General features: G+C 36.9%; 1 protein-coding gene across 1 annotated transcript in view; it reads left to right on the top strand.

Annotated features, from left to right (window-relative positions):
* ZNF326 (zinc finger protein 326) overlaps nt 1-16,376 on the top strand; it is a 28,857-nt gene extending 12,481 nt beyond the window's left edge. Inside the window, exons 4-12 of the mRNA XM_026057482.1 lie at nt 66-264; nt 2,521-2,555; nt 4,851-4,938; nt 6,982-7,096; nt 8,111-8,258; nt 8,574-8,673; nt 10,645-10,775; nt 11,795-11,890; nt 15,644-16,376. Of these exons, the coding sequence (XP_025913267.1) occupies nt 66-264; nt 2,521-2,555; nt 4,851-4,938; nt 6,982-7,096; nt 8,111-8,258; nt 8,574-8,673; nt 10,645-10,775; nt 11,795-11,890; nt 15,644-15,808 (1,077 nt within the window). The 3' untranslated portion in view covers nt 15,809-16,376. The remainder of the gene's footprint in view (nt 1-65; nt 265-2,520; nt 2,556-4,850; nt 4,939-6,981; nt 7,097-8,110; nt 8,259-8,573; nt 8,674-10,644; nt 10,776-11,794; nt 11,891-15,643) is intronic.
* Nucleotides 16,377-16,957: the final 581 nt, after the last annotated feature.

Genomic DNA, 16,957 nt, shown 5'->3' with positions numbered 1-16,957 from the left:
GCAATTGTTTTATTTCTGTTGATTTCATATACTAATATCTTTTTCTTGATTTCACAAATTTCCAGCATATGGGAGACTTTGGAGGAATGCACAGACCTGGAATTGTTGTTGACTATCATAACAAACCCAGTCCTGCAGCAGTTGCTGCAAGAGGAATAAAGAGAAAAATGATACCACAGCCCTATAACAAACCTGGTGGGACATTTATCAAGAAACCCAAACTGACAAAACCGATTTTGAAGCTGACCCAGAAAAAATCACCTAGTGAGTAATTAGTGCCAAAATTATTTAGTTAAAGTTATTTGTTCTTTTTATTTATTAGGAGTTTTAGTTTTAATCTACAGAAAGAAGGCTGTGTGTGTGCTGTTCTGACTCTTATAGCTCCTTCATTGCAAAGATAACTTGCTGAATTTGAGTATATTGAGGTGTTTAAATATGTACTGCTGAAGATTATTTCCCTGACAAGCCTGAGGAATGGAAACTTAGCTCTGTGGATCAATAAACAATGCAAAAATTCGTACCAGATATACTCAAGAAATACATGTTAGTTTGGGGGGAATTATTTTCTTAAGATGTACTTTAAAGGTATTAAGGTGTCTCTCAGCTTCTCCTGGGCAACCTTGTAATCTTAGTTATGCTACTGTGTACTACAAAACTGTTTCCTTAACTTTCACTTTAGGAGTACTGTAAAATTTTCAGGCACTGAGTGTGTAGAAGACTTTCCTCTGCCTTTTTTATGGGGAGTTTTAATACTTTACTCACCGACCTTGGTCTCATATATTATGAAACAGATATGTAAAATACATATCCAGGTATATCAGAGACTTACATCTCAAAGATCTCCTGCTTAGCTACCCTGCACACTTGTGCTGAACTGACATTTGTTGAGGCAACTTGCTGTTAGAAATTCAAACAAAGTATGTTCTTGGATAAGTGGTATTGTAGAAATAAGCGGTGTGGTTTTTTTCCTTTCAAAAAAAAAAAAAGTCATGAAGAGGTGTGACGCAAAATAAGTTGTGAAGGATAGTTGAAAAGTTAGCAAACATAGCAAATGCCTAAGGGGGGTATGCTGTCTGTGACAAACTTTAGATATTGGGATTGATGTTTGGTCTGTGTATCCATTCAGTTTTGGTGCTGTTTTCTGACAGTTGCCTTGCCAGCTTCTGTAACAGGAAGACTCTTGTGGCTGAAACAAAACTTACCTCAAATTACTCTATTTGGGTTATAAAAACATCCGTGACCTAAGTTTGAAGATGAGTTTAGTTACACCAGTCAAGCCAGTGACCCAAAGGAGAGACTTGACTTCTATGTGAAGGATCTTCTGTTTTCCTTTATTGCTCTTTTACAGAGAATAAGAGCACGTGCCATCTGCAAAATGTTTTCTTTTTGGGGAGGGACTTTAATGCTCTTTGTAGTACTTTTCTTACCAGATCTGTTTTCATATGTATGCTTTAAAGATTTTTGCTCAGTCAGGTTTTAGACTAAGAGATCTTAAGACAATATTTTTGTTGTATTTGAAAGTCTCAGTGAAGGAAATAATTCCTCTGAATGCACTGGTAAGGTGCTATTATTGCAAATAGAATCTAGAGTTGTTACTCTGAGTATTGGCTGGTGTATTTGGTTAATCTCACTCTTAAATTTCATTTCCATAAAGCTTTGTTATTCCTTCTTTCCACTCCCTACCCCCCAAAGCACCTTCAAAACTTTCTTACCTTTGTCTTCTGGGAGTTCCAAAGCAACTTGCTGTCCAGTTCTGTGCCAACCCCCCCCCCCCCACAAAAAAAAAAAATCTCTTTTCAGTTGTAGCAAGATCTGAGCAATAAAGTTGCCAGCACTGAGAAGTGAATTTTTTTTTTCTTGTACTGTAATGCTTCCTGAAGGCTTCTTCTTTTTTCAGTACTTCTTAGCTTCCCCTTTCCTATCTTAAGATGGAACGTTTTTAGTTTAATATCTGATCCCCCTCACTGATTTCCACAGTTTGGGGACTGATGTACCAAATGTTGAAATTTCCTCAAGAAGTGGAGTAGATAGTGCCTACCAGAATGCACTTTTAGTCAGCCTGTCCTGTGGCTATGAGAGTGGGGGAAAGAAAAACTGATGAGTGGCTTACTACAATTTTCTAAGATTTGTAGTGAAAGATGCTGTAAGCAGTATCATGCAGTTGAAAACTAAAAACTTACCCAAAAGTAACTAACAAAATTGGATGCAATAGTATGCAATATATGTGTGAAAATATATCTCAAAATGGTAGTATCCTCTCAGTTTTGACTTTCTTGTTTTGCAGAGTTAGATTAAAAATCGGTGGTTGTTTATAAAAGACTGTTTAAATCATATTGCTAGGGTTGACTGATTATTTTATTATTATTATTAAAATATGATACATCATAGATGTAGAATGTCTTAGCTGCATGTTAAGCCAAACTTTTTTCTCAGATATCTTTTGGCTTTAAAATGAATTGACAGTGATATTAGAGAGCAGTTTTGTATTACTTAAATTCCTTCCCTTTTCTATGCTTATAGACATGAAGACATCTTTCCAGGAGTCTACTATAGAGGTAAAGATCCCAGTATTGGAAAATACATTTTGATTGTTTCAGAACAAGTTCATATAGTGTGTATTAAGATGAATAATTCTCAAATATTCTTTTCAGAGTTATTAAGCTAGAGTTATAAAAACTAAACGCTTAAATATTTCAGTGTTTCTAAAGTAAATTGATTTTATTCATTTTATCTGAAACTGTGTTATTTTGATGGCGGTCTGAAATCCTTACTGATATGAAGTGAAAAGTACTTCATAGGCATCCTATCCCTGCCCCCCCCCCCCCAAAAAAAAAAAAAAGCCTGCCACACACCTGGGGATAAGTTTGTTCAGTAGAGCAACTGATGTTGGAACACAGAGTTTGCTGGTTTAGTGGTCTTATTGATGAGGCCAATCTTTTTGACTTTGTGACTAATAGCTTGTTTAATTGTCCATGTTTCTTATTCATCTTGCAGATTTGTGCTGTGCGATGTAACAGTTACTGTTTATGAAATGGCTGTTTAAGAACAAAAAAGAGAAAAAAAACACCCTCAAACACCCAAACTCTAACAAATCACAGTATATTTGGGGATTCTGTATTTGAATCACTTTTTGCCGTCAGGTGTACCTGTTTACAGGTCACTTTCTGTGCTATAGCCTTGCAAATTTAAACTGAAATCTGAGTCAAATTGTTGAATTCATCTTTCACTGTTCCAGTAATAGAAAACTGTGCAGTCTCTTGCCTGCTAGTTCGTCCTTGGGTGTACCTTGTTAATAAATGAGTTTGGCAGTCACAGTTTTGGCCAGCTGCTTGACACCAACTATGAGGATCGGAATAGAAAACAAACCTGTTCACTTATTCTTGACTGGTTTAATAGACTAAAAAAAAAAAATCACAAACTTTTAAAAGTCTTGCTTGTCACAGGAGGTAAAAATGTTGATCTGACTCAACCAAGGACCTTCTTTGGGGAAGGCAGCATTTTTACATTGTTGCTTTAGTGTTTGTATACTGTTTATATAGATTTAGGATGGTAAAAATCCTACACAGTTTGATATATAATTTGGAGTGTATTTCATAAGTGTGTATTTTGTCAGAGCCAGTTTGAAACCCACACTCACTTGGCCAAAGTCAAGAGTTCTGGAATTTTTCACAGTTTGGATTACATCTTAAAATAGTTTCTCTTGTGGGTAGTGGTCTGGGAAACACTGGTCTGTGTGAATTCTAAAGATCTCACAGCTTTTCTTCATTTAGTAGAGCTTAATTTAGTAGTATAGCTTAATTTTATTTTCAACTTTTTCATCTTGGCCTCCATGTAGCCTTTGTTAGAACTAGAGCAGCAATGAAGGATCTTGCTTGTGTGTATATGAATAGCATAATCCTAATGCTTTATTACTGTGAAGGAGGCCAACTTATTTTTTCTATCCAACTTTCTGATTTCTAGAACTTAAAAAAATAAATAAATTTTTTTTTGTTCAGTATGCAGTTGAAGAATGTGTATATATTTTTGTGTTGATGAAATTTTGTAAAGCTCTTATTTTCCCAGTTAAATGAAATCCTTTTGCTAGTGCTTAGAAATGCTATCAAACAATTTTATGTTTAGTTTATTTTTAATTATTTTTAATTTCAGAGTGTATTTGTAGACCCACCAGCTATTTTTGTAATACAGAGAGCTGTCATGTGAGCACTTCTCATGCTGTCATAGGCAGTCAGCTTGATTTCATAAATCTATTACTTGCTTGTGTGGGTTGAGGAATTAAGTTCACAATGAGAGGGAGATTATGAAAAAACAATGAGAGAGAGCAGATGAGACTCAAGGCATTAAGGAGAGATGGTAAATGAAAGAATCAATGTTAACAGATGTTCTCTGGTATGATACAAAGATTAGTCCCCACCTACAGAAAGATCAGTTGCAAACAATGTTGCAAACAATATGTAAAAATGTAACTGTTAGGCTAAGCATATAACTTCTGGTTCCATGTTGAGAGACAAAATGTTGTTTAACTTCTTGCTGGGTGGAGGCGTTAATATATTCTCAAGTAAGCATTTAGAAGTCTGAATTGGAAGTCAGATTGTTTATGTAGAAGCCAATTAGAATTTTGCTTATGAAACTAATTTACAAAGACTTGGAGGCACTGGAGAGAAACTGCATAATTTGAAGTGTTTTATCCATGGAGTCTTAACTAGATACTTAATTCACTTTCTTCCATTGTCATATTTAATAAAATAATAAGTAACGGATTGTTTGAAATATAGTAATTTGCACTGTCTCTTGCTGGATTTAGAACAATATTGTATTTTTTCATACAAAATTTATGGATTTGACTTTATTAGGATATTGAAGTGGACACAAGTGGTGCAGTTGTTATATATGAAGACTTTACAAGAGATGCTTATGATCTTGGGTATCAGACTTTTGGAGGTAAGCCAGTTTGCTTTGTCAGGTAAAACTTTGTAGATGCTGTATTTGTGTGACTTTGAGTGAATAGATTTAGTAAGCCTGTATGTATGACCTCTGATAGTAATTGCATAGTATTGTATCATTTTAAAAGAGTTTATAAACTTAGAGCATGAGGAGGAAGGTTGTCTGACTGTAACAAGCATCCATCACTCTTTTCTACTTGACGTGCTTGTCAGGTCTCTGCATCCTGATCATCTCTGTATGGTGTACTTGTTTGACTTGTTTTAATTTTTGTGAAATTAGTGTAAATCGTCTTCTATACTTAGTGGCATTCCATCACTTAAATGTTGTTTATCACACCAGTTCCTCAGACTTACCTTATTAGTTATCCCACTAGCTGGTCAACCTCACTCTAGGTGGGTCACTTTTTTTTTTTTAAGTGGATTTAGTTAACTGAGAGCCACTGTCAAGAATGGGGGTATATTTCATGTGCAGTCTTACTGAAACAGGTTAATTATTAGCTTACATAAAACCAGTTAAAGTGTATATTAGCTGTAGTGACACATAAGAAAGGAAATTCAGTATTGAGGCTGAAATGGTCTTTGGTTGCCTTTTCCTTATGTGCCTTACTATTGTTTATATGGTTTTTTCAATAATGAATGCTGGAAAATTGCAAACAAATGATTGGAATTCCTTTTCTTGAAGTACCGGGCACACTCTTCATGTTGGGTAATGGCCTTTCTGTTAAACTGGCACACCCTTTGTGCTGTTACTCTGATTACAAGGCCAACTGAAATTGCTGAACTCTGGGACTGCTATTTGAAACCAATGAAAAACATAGAGTGAATTATTAATTTGTTTCAAGTACACTGGTAAAGAATAGATTGCCAGTTAATCTGTTTCGCAGATGCGCATTGTCAGGGAAGCTTGTGTGAAACGTTGCAAGTCTTTGGATCCCTCTAACACCAATTTAATAAATACATTTGAAAATTGTATTCACTTAGGCATTTGCATAAGTGCTCTGAAGGAAAGTGAGAATCCTGTTGAGGAGTCCTAGGTTTATATGTAGAGTCAGGCTTCTATTCCCTGGTTTGTAGTAGAATGGGCAATAAAATGCATCATTTGAGGTACAGGCCATTTCACTCCACAGAATTTCATAGCAGATGATTTTTGCAGCAGTAAAACAAGGGATCCTTTGCCCATTCTGGGCTTTGGAGGTAGGGTGCTAAGTGAAATTTTAATCCTGAGGCCAACAGTGGGAAATGAGAGGTTTTTTGGTTTTTTGCTTGTTTGTTCTTTGTTTTTTAAATGAAGAAATAATGATAGAAAGAAAAATCTTTTGGCAGGAGTTTTTTTCTGTCTGGATCAGAGTAATTTTTGAAACTTTTCTACAAATCAAAAAAACCTTGGGGTCAGTCAGTAGTGAGGTGCGAGCTATTAGGCACTGGAAATGTTTTCAGTGTTCAGTGACACTTCTGGTCTGACAGACCTTTTGCAAGTTCTAATTTTTTTTTTACATTGTGGTGCTGTGTGCTCCTTTCAATTGCTGTTTGGATGGAGAAGGTTTTCACTGAGGCTGACCTTTGTCCTAAGGCTGAACTGCAAAGGAAAACTAAGTGATGCCTTTTTTGCTGCTTTAGAACAACTGACTGAATAGTATACTAAGTGTTTCCCCTTGTCCGTAGGCTCCTAAAACAGAAGTAGGAAAGGCAAGCAAATTGCCAACATAATTAGAAATCTTAGATCTTGCAGAACTAATTTATAGTCATTTACTTGTTTGTATCCTCTTACTAACATGCTAGGTGACCCCTTAACTACTAAATTTGCGATGTTTGAAGCAAGTGTTTAAATCTGCCTTCTTTAATGGAGAGGAAAAAAAACTCTAAATTTCCTGTGGCACTTAAAGAAGCAATTGAACCATTTTGATATGTTTTTTCTTTGCATTTTGACAGAATATAAAAGGTGTTTATGAAAGAGAGGGGGAAAGACAAATTATTTTTCCTGTCACGTTGAATTTTTTTTTTTAGAACATAACATTTTAAAATCCTTTTGCTGTATGTTAAGATGCCAAAGGAGAAGTCAAAAGTGAAGAAGAAGAAAAGCGACGAATTGAGGCCAGAAGGGAGAAGCAAAGGCGTAGAAGGGAGAAAAACAGTGAAAAATATGGTGATGGATACAGGTTTGTGCTGTAACTATTGTCTTGTGTGCTGGGTGCCACCCCCTTTCTTTTTTTCTCCCTTTATCCCTGCATAAGTATATGCTGTCTTTCCTGAAAGCCCCTTTGGACTGATTTTAAAAAATAAAACCCAACAACCTCAAAAAAAACAGAACACCCCCCCCTCCATGGCTTTAAAAGATTGGATGTTTCACTGGACCCGTGCTGTATCAGAAAATACACAATTTCCTATCCCCTTCTCTCCTAAAAGTGCCTCAGTGCACACTTGAGAAGCAGCTTTAGAATGGTACTACATTGGAAATGTGCGTTTTGGCTGAACAGATTTACGTTCATGCTGTCTTAAGCTGCTAGAAAGTGACCTTATTCTGGTTTTGTATGTATGGTGAGCTATTTTGTAGTAAGAATAAGTAGATAGATCTGTAACTTTTATTAGTCTTGTCACAGCCAGGCAGACCAGTGGCCAGCACTGTACAGGACTATTATCTTAGGTCAGTGCAGTATATGATCATAGCGCAAATGCCTTTTCTACAGCTGTGTTGAGGAGGCCAGTATTTTCTTACAAGATTGTAGAGGTTTTTTGTTTTGTGTATGAAAACTAACTTAGAATGACATCTTGCTGCTTATATATTCTCTTGATTACTTTAGTTAGTAAATCATGGACTGTCTTGATTCTGAAGAGTACTATAAAAGGTGGCACAAGCTTGGGCACTGTAAGGGATACACTCAAAAAGTAGAATCTGTGGTTTTCAAATGCCTGACTTTTCATTTTAGCAATTTTCATCTTCTGCACAGATACTCAGACTGAGACTGGCTTGTTTTATATTTGGTTCATGTGACAGTTATCCTTCATAACAGTAAAATACTGGAAACGACTTTCTTTTATTTAGGTTCCTTTAAGGAATGCTTTTCCTATTCTGCTTCTGATTGGACTTTTCAAGTTGCCAAGTCTTAATTTTGAGGGGAGAAGGAGGAATGTTTCTTATATGGTAATATTATTTAATGCATTTCTTTTGCTAGAATGGCATTTACTTGCTCATTTTGCAAATTTCGAACATTTGAAGAAAAAGAAATTGAATCACATCTGGAGAGTGCAGCTCATCAGGAAACATTGGATCATATCCAAAAGCAAACCAAATTTGACAAAGTAGTCATGGAGTTTCTTCACGTAAGCCAGCGAATTTTTTGATTTATATATTTTACACTGGAATGTAATTAGTGTACCATCTAGTCTTAAAAATATGCTTAATTTGTCCTTATTATTCCTTTCAGAAAATATTTTTGTCCTAGTATATACTGTTAAAAGTTGAAGCAAATTCAGAATCCTTAAAATAGTTACTTTTACACAATTAAATGCCTTAAGAAGTAACAGCAATTAACTGCTATGTATTTTTGTTTTCTGTTGTTTACATGTAGGTTCCTATATGAATATAAACAATTATACATCAAAGATAGGTTATAATTTTTTCCTGATTCCCTGTAGGAGTGTATGGTGAATAAATTCAAGAAGACAGCTATGCGTAAGCAACAGACAAGTAACCAAACRGAAAACGCTCAAGCTGTTGAAAAAGACATAATGGAAGGTGAGTAATGCTCTTCATGTGAAAGTACATACTGTGGAACTCTGCTTGTCCTTTTCTCCATTCTTATTTGAGTTTGATAAAATGCCTGCCTTAAAATGATTAGTTTCCTCACCTTTTCTCCACCTGACTGCTTTTACTCCACATAATATCAGAAATGAAGCACGGAATCCCAAAGTAGGAGGCAGGATACCTTATCTGTGTTGGCTATCCAGATGGTCTTGTCATAAAACAAAAATGCTTCTATGCTAGGTACTTGACAAACAGAATTTTGAAGACCTTGCCACAGACCTATTCAGCATAATCCATGAAGAGTGGCAACAGGTGGATGCAGATACATTGAAGGAGAGCATGTAACAAAGCAGTACCATGATAATGGTCTGTATGATGAGCAGGCAGTGAGGTCAATTGAAAACTGTCTGAATGGCAGAGCTCAGAGGCTTGTGATCAGTGGCAAAAAGTCTAGGTAGAGGCAAGTAACTAGCGGCGTACCCCAGGGGTCAATACGGGGTTCAATCCTGTTCAACTTATTCATCAATGACCCAGATGATGGGATGGAGTGTACCCACATCAAGTTTGCTGATACACCAGAGAGCTGTGCTGCCGTTCAGAGGGCCCTTGACAGGATGGAAAAATGGACAGAGAGGAACCTCATGAAGTTCAATAAAGGAAAGTGCAGAGTTTTGCACCTAGGGAAGAATAACCCCATGCCCCAGTACATTCTGGGGGCTGATCTGTTGGAAAGCAGCTCTGCAGAGAAGGACCCAGGGGTCAACAACCATGTTGACTGTGAGTCAGCAATGTGCCCTTGTGGCAAAGAAGGCCAATGGTATCCTGCGCTGAATTCAGAGGAGTGTTGCCAGGAGGTTGAGAGAAGCGATCCTTCCCCTCTACTCAGCCCTGGTGAGGCCACACCTGGAATACTGTTTCCAGTTTTGGGCTCCACAGTTCAGCAGAGATACAGAGCTACTGGAGCAAGTCCAGAAAAGGGCCACTAAGATGATTAAGGACCTAGGGTATCTCTCACGTGAGAAAAGACTGAGAGAGCTGGGACTGTTTAGCCTGGAGATGAGAAGGCAGAGGGGAAATCTTATCAATATGTATAAATGTCCGAAGGGAGGGCCTAAAGATGACAGGGCAGACTTTTCAGTGGTGCCCAGTGATGGGATGAGAGGCAACAGGCATAAAGTGAAACACAGGAAGTTCCATCTAAATCTAAGGTAAAACTTCTTTACTGTGAGGGTGATTGAGCACTGAACAGGTTGCCCAGAGACCTTGGGGAGTCCCCATCCTTGGAGATATAAAAGCTGTCTGGATGCAGTCCTGGACAATGTGCTCTAGCTGACCCTGCTTGAGCAGGGGGGTTGGACTAGATGATATCTAAAGGTCCCTTCCAACCTCAACCATTCTGTGATTCTATGAATGATCTAGATGCATCAAGAGGATAGTTGCTGTGTTTTGGGGACATTGCCTCAAAAGGAGGATTTTGAGCACTTTGCAGTCCTTGGCTACCCAAGGTGTGACTTGGCCTGAGTTTCTTCTCCTTGGCTGCCCTACAGGCAATTTGCTACAGCATTTTGTGTGTCCTGGTCTTGCTGTACCCTCTCTATTTTGTCCTTTGCTTTAGGGCTTTCAGAAGATACACTAGAGTGCCGTAAAGACATCTTTTATATATCTTTGCTTTAGGCAATAATTGTATTTGAATGTTGCCTTCATTTGGAATTTAAACCCTAAAAGCTACTTAAAAATAGGTACAGTCAACATCTCAATCTCCTGAATTCTTTCCATGTTTTTCTTAGGTATTGGAAGCTGCGTTTGCACTTGCAATCAGTGTGTTCTGTTGGCAAGCTAATACTTAAATCTGCAATCTCTCACACACACACGCACCCCCCCCAAACCCCAGAACAAAACAACCCCCACCTGCCCACCCCCAGCACATTCTGTGTTAATTACATGTTTCATCCTTTTTGGCAGGGGTTACTGCTGATGACCATATGATGAAAGTTGAGACTGTTCACTGCAGTGCTTGCAGTGTATATGTTCCTGCATTACACAGTTCTGTTCAGCAGCACTTAAAATCTCCTGATCATACAAAAGGAAAACAAGTAAGATGTGGTATATTATTAAAAAAAAAAAAAGGTAATGATCAGTTGGTTGTACTATGAAGTGTTAAAGGTATAGACTAGTAGTAAGTGAAAAATGTTATGGTACTTGGTGCAAGTCATTTTTAAGTTCTTACTGGTATGACTTGTCCTTTAGAAAGCTAGGAAGTCCTTGTTATACTTTGTAAAAATATTGCCTCATGAAATAGCCAGCCCATATGCACCCGCAATTAATGAAATGTTGATGTGCTTGATAGCTACCAATAGTAAAATCATGAGAAAGTTACTGGGAATGATTTGTTTCAGTTTTTAATGGTGGGAAATTCTTTTTTTTTTTTTTTTTTTTACTGCCGTTAAGTGTCAGAAAGGCTTTGTCATTCAAATTGCAAAATATAACACATTTCCAGCAAGATAAGACTGATGTCTCTTTCAATTTCAGTTATCTTTTTAATTTGAAGACAAGTGAGAGCAGTTTAGAAGTAATGGTGGTATGGAACTGATTTCTGTTACAATTTAAAATGATACACTTCTATGTTGGTAGAATGGTTGGTAGAGTAATATGAGTAGAAAAAAATGCAGCTGTCATAATAATATGTCCAAACTAAGGTTTTATTTATATATGAGCTTTTATAGTTATGGAATATATTAGGCTCTGATGGGGGGAAAAAAAATGTGTGTTTTCTGTAGATGAGAACAAGTAACAGTGTATGCAATTTGAAAGCTACCATGTGTTTCAGTATAGGTGTGGGAGAAGAGATGCATAGTTGTAGTTCATTATAGAAGCGAGACCCGAATGTATCTTTTGGTCAAACTAAAGCAACAACCTGTAAACTCTATCTGACTTAACTGAGTTTATTATGTGGTTTGGACTTAAATGCCAAGAATGAGTATGACATGTATGTTATGAATTGGCTCATAATTTGCCTTAGAGAAACTGATTGACCAGTACATCGTGAATTCAAATTTGTGGGACAAATGAAATAGGTTTATAATAGTTATTCACTATAAAATCTGTTTCCTAGGCGTACAGAGAGCAAATAAAAAGGGAGAGTGTTCTTACTGCTACCAGTATCTTGAATAATCCAATAGTGAAGGCACGATATGAACTGTATGTCAAGGTAAGATGGTCAGGTAAAAATGGAATATTGTCATCTGTAGTGTTTCTGATATTGCTGCTTCCTCCATGCTGACAGTAAGCCTGAGTGCTCTGTCTTTTGATTCTGCCTTCTAGGGGGCTAACACATTGAATATATTCTTACTCTAACGCATCTTGCCAGTCTCATGTCAGTGTCTCAAATAGCTTAGTTTACATTTGAAGAAAAAAATTACCAGCTTCAGATTTACCATCTTTCATTTTTGGTTTTCTTTTTTATGTATATCTGGTCAGTTTTTGATCAGACACTCTTGTACAAGATCAAGTTTTAGGAAAGCACTGGCAGTATCATTAATATACATCATAGTTAACTGTAGAGCCCAACCTCTATTTTTAGAAGCAAAGGCTGCAACATGTGGCTTTATACTAAAGTACTGTCCACAGACTACTCAATTACTTTTATTCTGTAGGATTTTTAGGAGTTGTGACAGCATACAAAAAGAGAAGCTTACAGCAGCGGTTCTTATCATGAATGGAACATTTAAAAGGCTTTACAGCCTGTGTTGCAAATGCATGGACTGAAAAATACATGTGAATGTATTTCTTGCAAAATGTATATGCATTTTTTTCTTTTTCTTCTTCTTTTGGGCCAGCTAAAAAGACTTTTCTCTAGTACCATTGCTGACTATTTTTGGCAGTTACCTGCAGCTGATTTATAGTTTCTCCTGTGCCTAATGTCAAAACAATAGATTTTTTTAAAGACAAAGCAATGTTGTGTTACATAACTATGGCAAGGTGTGAGCCGATGCAACAGTTATCTGTGATTTAAAATGTCAGATTAGTCATGTCATGCAAAGGTGCATATGGTTGGGTGCATGAATCAGGTTCAGATAACTTTCCTATATGCATTTATCAAAGATGGCAAATGACCAAATACACAGATTAGAATATTTGCATGTATTTCTGGTCATCTCTCCCAGTGTTCCTTATCACCTGCTGTTCAAGTTCAATGTCCAGTGCAGCCCCCTAGGGGATGACTGGAAAAAGGGGGACTCAGAAATTTGCTGTTCATCGGTTAGGAAACTGAAGAAGATAGAATCAGCAAGATTGTCTTGACAAGGAGACCACTGCCACTTTCAGACTGCCTAGCACTGATATTTCTTGGGGGGGGGGGGGGGGGGGGGGGGGGGGGGGGTTGAACTTAATATGCTTTTGGCAGCACCTGGTCAATGAGATGCATCTGGCTTCTGGCTGTGTAGATACCTCCCGTCCTTATCCAAATGAATAATCAACTGCAAGTAACGATGCAGTATGACTAGATTGAAGGAATCAGTAGTTTTATACAGCATGTGGTGAACCAGTGCATGTGATGGTTACATTTGGTTCCTGTAGTCCTCCAGGAGAGGAGGAGATCCTGGTTACAGCTGAAAAGAGCTTGTTTTGAGTTGGTATATAGACTAGATTTGGGGGGTGGGAGGGGGGGGAGATCACTGTTTCAGAAAGCATTGTCATGTGCTGTGTGGCAGCAGGACTTCAGAGCAGGGAAGACCTGGGAGGCTGTTGTGTCAATTTGTACCAAATTGCAAAGGCAGGCCATCAACATCGCAAATCTCTTTGACAAAGGGAGAACAAAACTGCAATTCAGCAACTCGTGATTTTTTTTACAATCCCTGTTGATACAGCTTGACACAGGCAAACAAGATTTTTTTTCTTCTTCTTACACTGCTGGATTTCTCTGCACAACTTGAAGTTCGTACTTTTAATGTGTGGTTTAGAAGAGATGCATGGGTCAACTGAAGTTGGATTAGGGACAGTTCTTTTTCCATTGGGGCAAGTACCACCTTCTGATACAGAGAGTAATGGTTTCTCTACAGAGTAAAAGCCAAGTCCTTCTTCCCCCCCATAACCAGAATTTGGGATCAACCCTCCTCCTTGCTGTGTTTTGTGAAAAATTCTGTACAAGCCATTTTGATTGCCTTATGGAGATACTGAGTAACTGCTTGGAGGATGACAAATTAATGTACTCGGGGATGACTGGCTGGCTGACAAATAGTAGGTGTTCACTTTTAAGGATGTTTGCTGCCTGCTGCATTTTGTAAGAGTTTGCCAGATTGAAGGACCTGGCTAATGTCTGACCGAAAATGAGTGAGTGGATCACAGGCACTCATCTTTCAGTACAATTCTTTCATGAACCAATTTACTGAGCTAATAGATATTTTTAGTATTTCATTATTAGACATTACTAGACTGTTACTAATTCAGCAAAGTACTCTTTGGTGTTCTTAGCCCCATGGTGCCTACTGGAAACCTGACAGTAATAGCAGCTTACCTAAGATGGCATGAACTTCAACTGTGAGATTTGGATAGGGCCCGGATAAGTTGTTATACTACCTCTCCATATACTTGATCCTTATGTATGAGGATCTACTTTTAAAAAGCCAAACATAATATTTATGGTTCTTTATGATACTACTTCATTCATGGGATTTATATGTGGTAGCTACAACTTTGATTGGGCAATCAGTTGATTATGCTCATTAATAAGAGCTGTAGGCTGACAGTTGCGAAGTGCACACACAGATTTATCTTGGGGTTTGGAATAACATTGTCTCAAAGAATTCTGCTTACATTGCAGCACTTCTTAAATCTGGTTTTAGGCCTTTTCTTTTTTTGCAGTTAAACCCAAAAGCTTGCCATCCTTTTTATTTTAGCAGTATTTGTTAAAGGTTTTCCCAGCTTTCTAATATTTCAGTGGTTTTAGGCCACATGGAAGACTCTACCTGAAAAATAAAAATCAAAGTAAAACTGTTGATGTTTCTTTTCTAAGTAAGCAAAAAAGGACAAGATGCCTAGTATTCAGTTTTTCTTTTTGGATTATCTTTTAAATAATTTTCTTGGAAACCCAGTCCTACTCTAGTTAGTGATTAGTGTCATATGTTGAGATCAGACTTGTTCCATCAGCTGTTTGAACATGAAAGAGATTTGGGGAAAGAAACTCTCAATACTGCATTTTACTCTTTATTGCTTATTGCTTATTCATAGTTCTTAAACATCTGAAACAAACTGAAAGCTGACGTGCCTCTTGTACGGAATTATCTTATGAAATGGTTAGAGAAATCATTCAACTAGAGTGTCAATATATTTAAAATACTCTGAGAAATCTGCTTAATATTTTTCTCAATGACCAATGGAATGAATTTCAAGCTAGTTAATATAACTGATTCCAAGTTTAATTTGCTTTGTAATTTACTGAAGAGTTTGTCTTTTTGACAGAATTATTCAGAATCAATACACAGACTTTGTGAATAAGAAAAAACAGAAGGAAAAGATTTTTTTTCAGTTCTGATTAGTTTTTAATTGGGGGCAAAAAAAGGAAGCAGCTAGAATTCTTAAAAAAATAAAATAAAAAGGTTGAAATTTAAGCATGCAATTTTAATTTACCAAGTGTTGAAGTTAAACTGAAGTTTGTGTGTAACACCCTTTTGATTTTTCTAAATGCCACTTCTCCTTTCATTTAAAACGGTTCATTAGAATCTTGATTTTCAGCACTGAAAAACGGTGTGTGTCTGTGTGCATAAAAATGAGATGTTGCCAATTTTAAATCAAATGTGTTTTGATTTCTTGCCACAAGAGCAATATAAATCTTCTAGCACTTATTTCAGGAGTTTTTCTCCGTAGCACTTCTCAGTGGCTGCCCTTCTCATTCACTGAAATGATAAGCATTGTTTTACTTTATGCTTGAAACATCAAAATATTTGTTTTCGTTCTTCTGCTTCAGGGTGAAAATCCTTTTGAAATTAATGATCAGGCTCAGGAGCAGCAGACAGAAGAAGAAGACAAAGCTGATGAGCCAGTTGAGGGGGAGGAGGAAGAAGAGGAGGAAGAGGAAGAAGAAACTGAAGAACAAACTGACTTCACTTTAGACCACACTGAAGATAATTAAGTGCAAGAAAATGAAGACAAAAATTGGGGGGAGGGGGGAGAGAAACAGCTTTTTATTTCTGTTCTAAAGTGTCTAAGACTTTTTAATAGTCTCAAGTGAGAGTTGTATAAGATTCCCCACCCTATGCATGCATTCCATTCTGTGGAGAACTTGTTTATATAATTCCTATGTGTTTCTGATTTTGTTTAAAATGAAATTAAGATTATTTTAGTTGAGCTTTTTATAGCAAACTGACTGTTAGAGCCTATTGAAACATCGTGTTGTATATTTTTTTAAGCATCTTATTTTTTTGGTGTGTGTATTGAAAGTTGGATATAATAAGAATTTTTGGTCTAATCACTTGAAAAAGAATGTTTGTGGGGTAAATATTTTAAATGCTTTATCGCATAAGCTTATAATATTTACCTCTTAGTACAGAATGAGTATACGTCAAAAATTGTGCTGTGAGTGTGGCTGTTCTTGGGACTGCATTGCACTCTGTATAATAGAGTATGTGTTATTATATGCCTTGTAGCTTTTTGTGATAAGATGTACCAGTTTGTAGCAATAAAATACTTAAGAAATGTTACTGTTTAAAGTGTCTATAGTAAAGTGTTACAAGTATTTCCCCACACTGACTACAAATTTGGTTTCCAACATTTATCTTGATTGATACTATGATTACTTAAAACTGTTTATTTAAAACAATTATTTAATCTTAGCAACTAATGTTATTTATTGCTGAATTCTGATGTATTCAGATTCCACCTACCAGGCCACACTTGTGCTTTAGCCTTCGTTGTGTGTCTACGGGAAGGACGCTTTCAGTATATTTAGATGCTGTTTACAGTTGGCTGTCCTAGAAATCGCATCAGTGTACNCCCCCCCCCCAAAAAAAAAGTCCCTTATAATCTAGCTTTTGACTAATGAGAATTGGAAGGTCTGGTTTAAATTGTTTTAAGTACAGTTAAGTAACTTACCTCATTTTTCACTAAAATGTGGTACTTTTTTAGCAGAAGTAACTGTCCACGCAATCCCTTTCAATCATTAAAGTCGGTCTGTTTCAAAATCTCATCATATATGTAATTTTTGCGCCTTTCCTTTGGAGGGCCTTTGTGTTGATTTATAGCCATAACTGTATACAGATGGTATAAACAGATTGTGGAGGGA

This window comes from Apteryx rowi, unplaced genomic scaffold (genome assembly GCF_003343035.1).
Source record: "Apteryx rowi isolate R43461 unplaced genomic scaffold, aptRow1 scaffold_14, whole genome shotgun sequence".
Taxonomy (NCBI): Eukaryota; Metazoa; Chordata; class Aves; order Apterygiformes; family Apterygidae; genus Apteryx; species Apteryx rowi.
The sequence above is the reverse complement of the archived record's forward strand: the minus strand, read 5'-3'. Positions and strand labels throughout refer to the sequence as shown.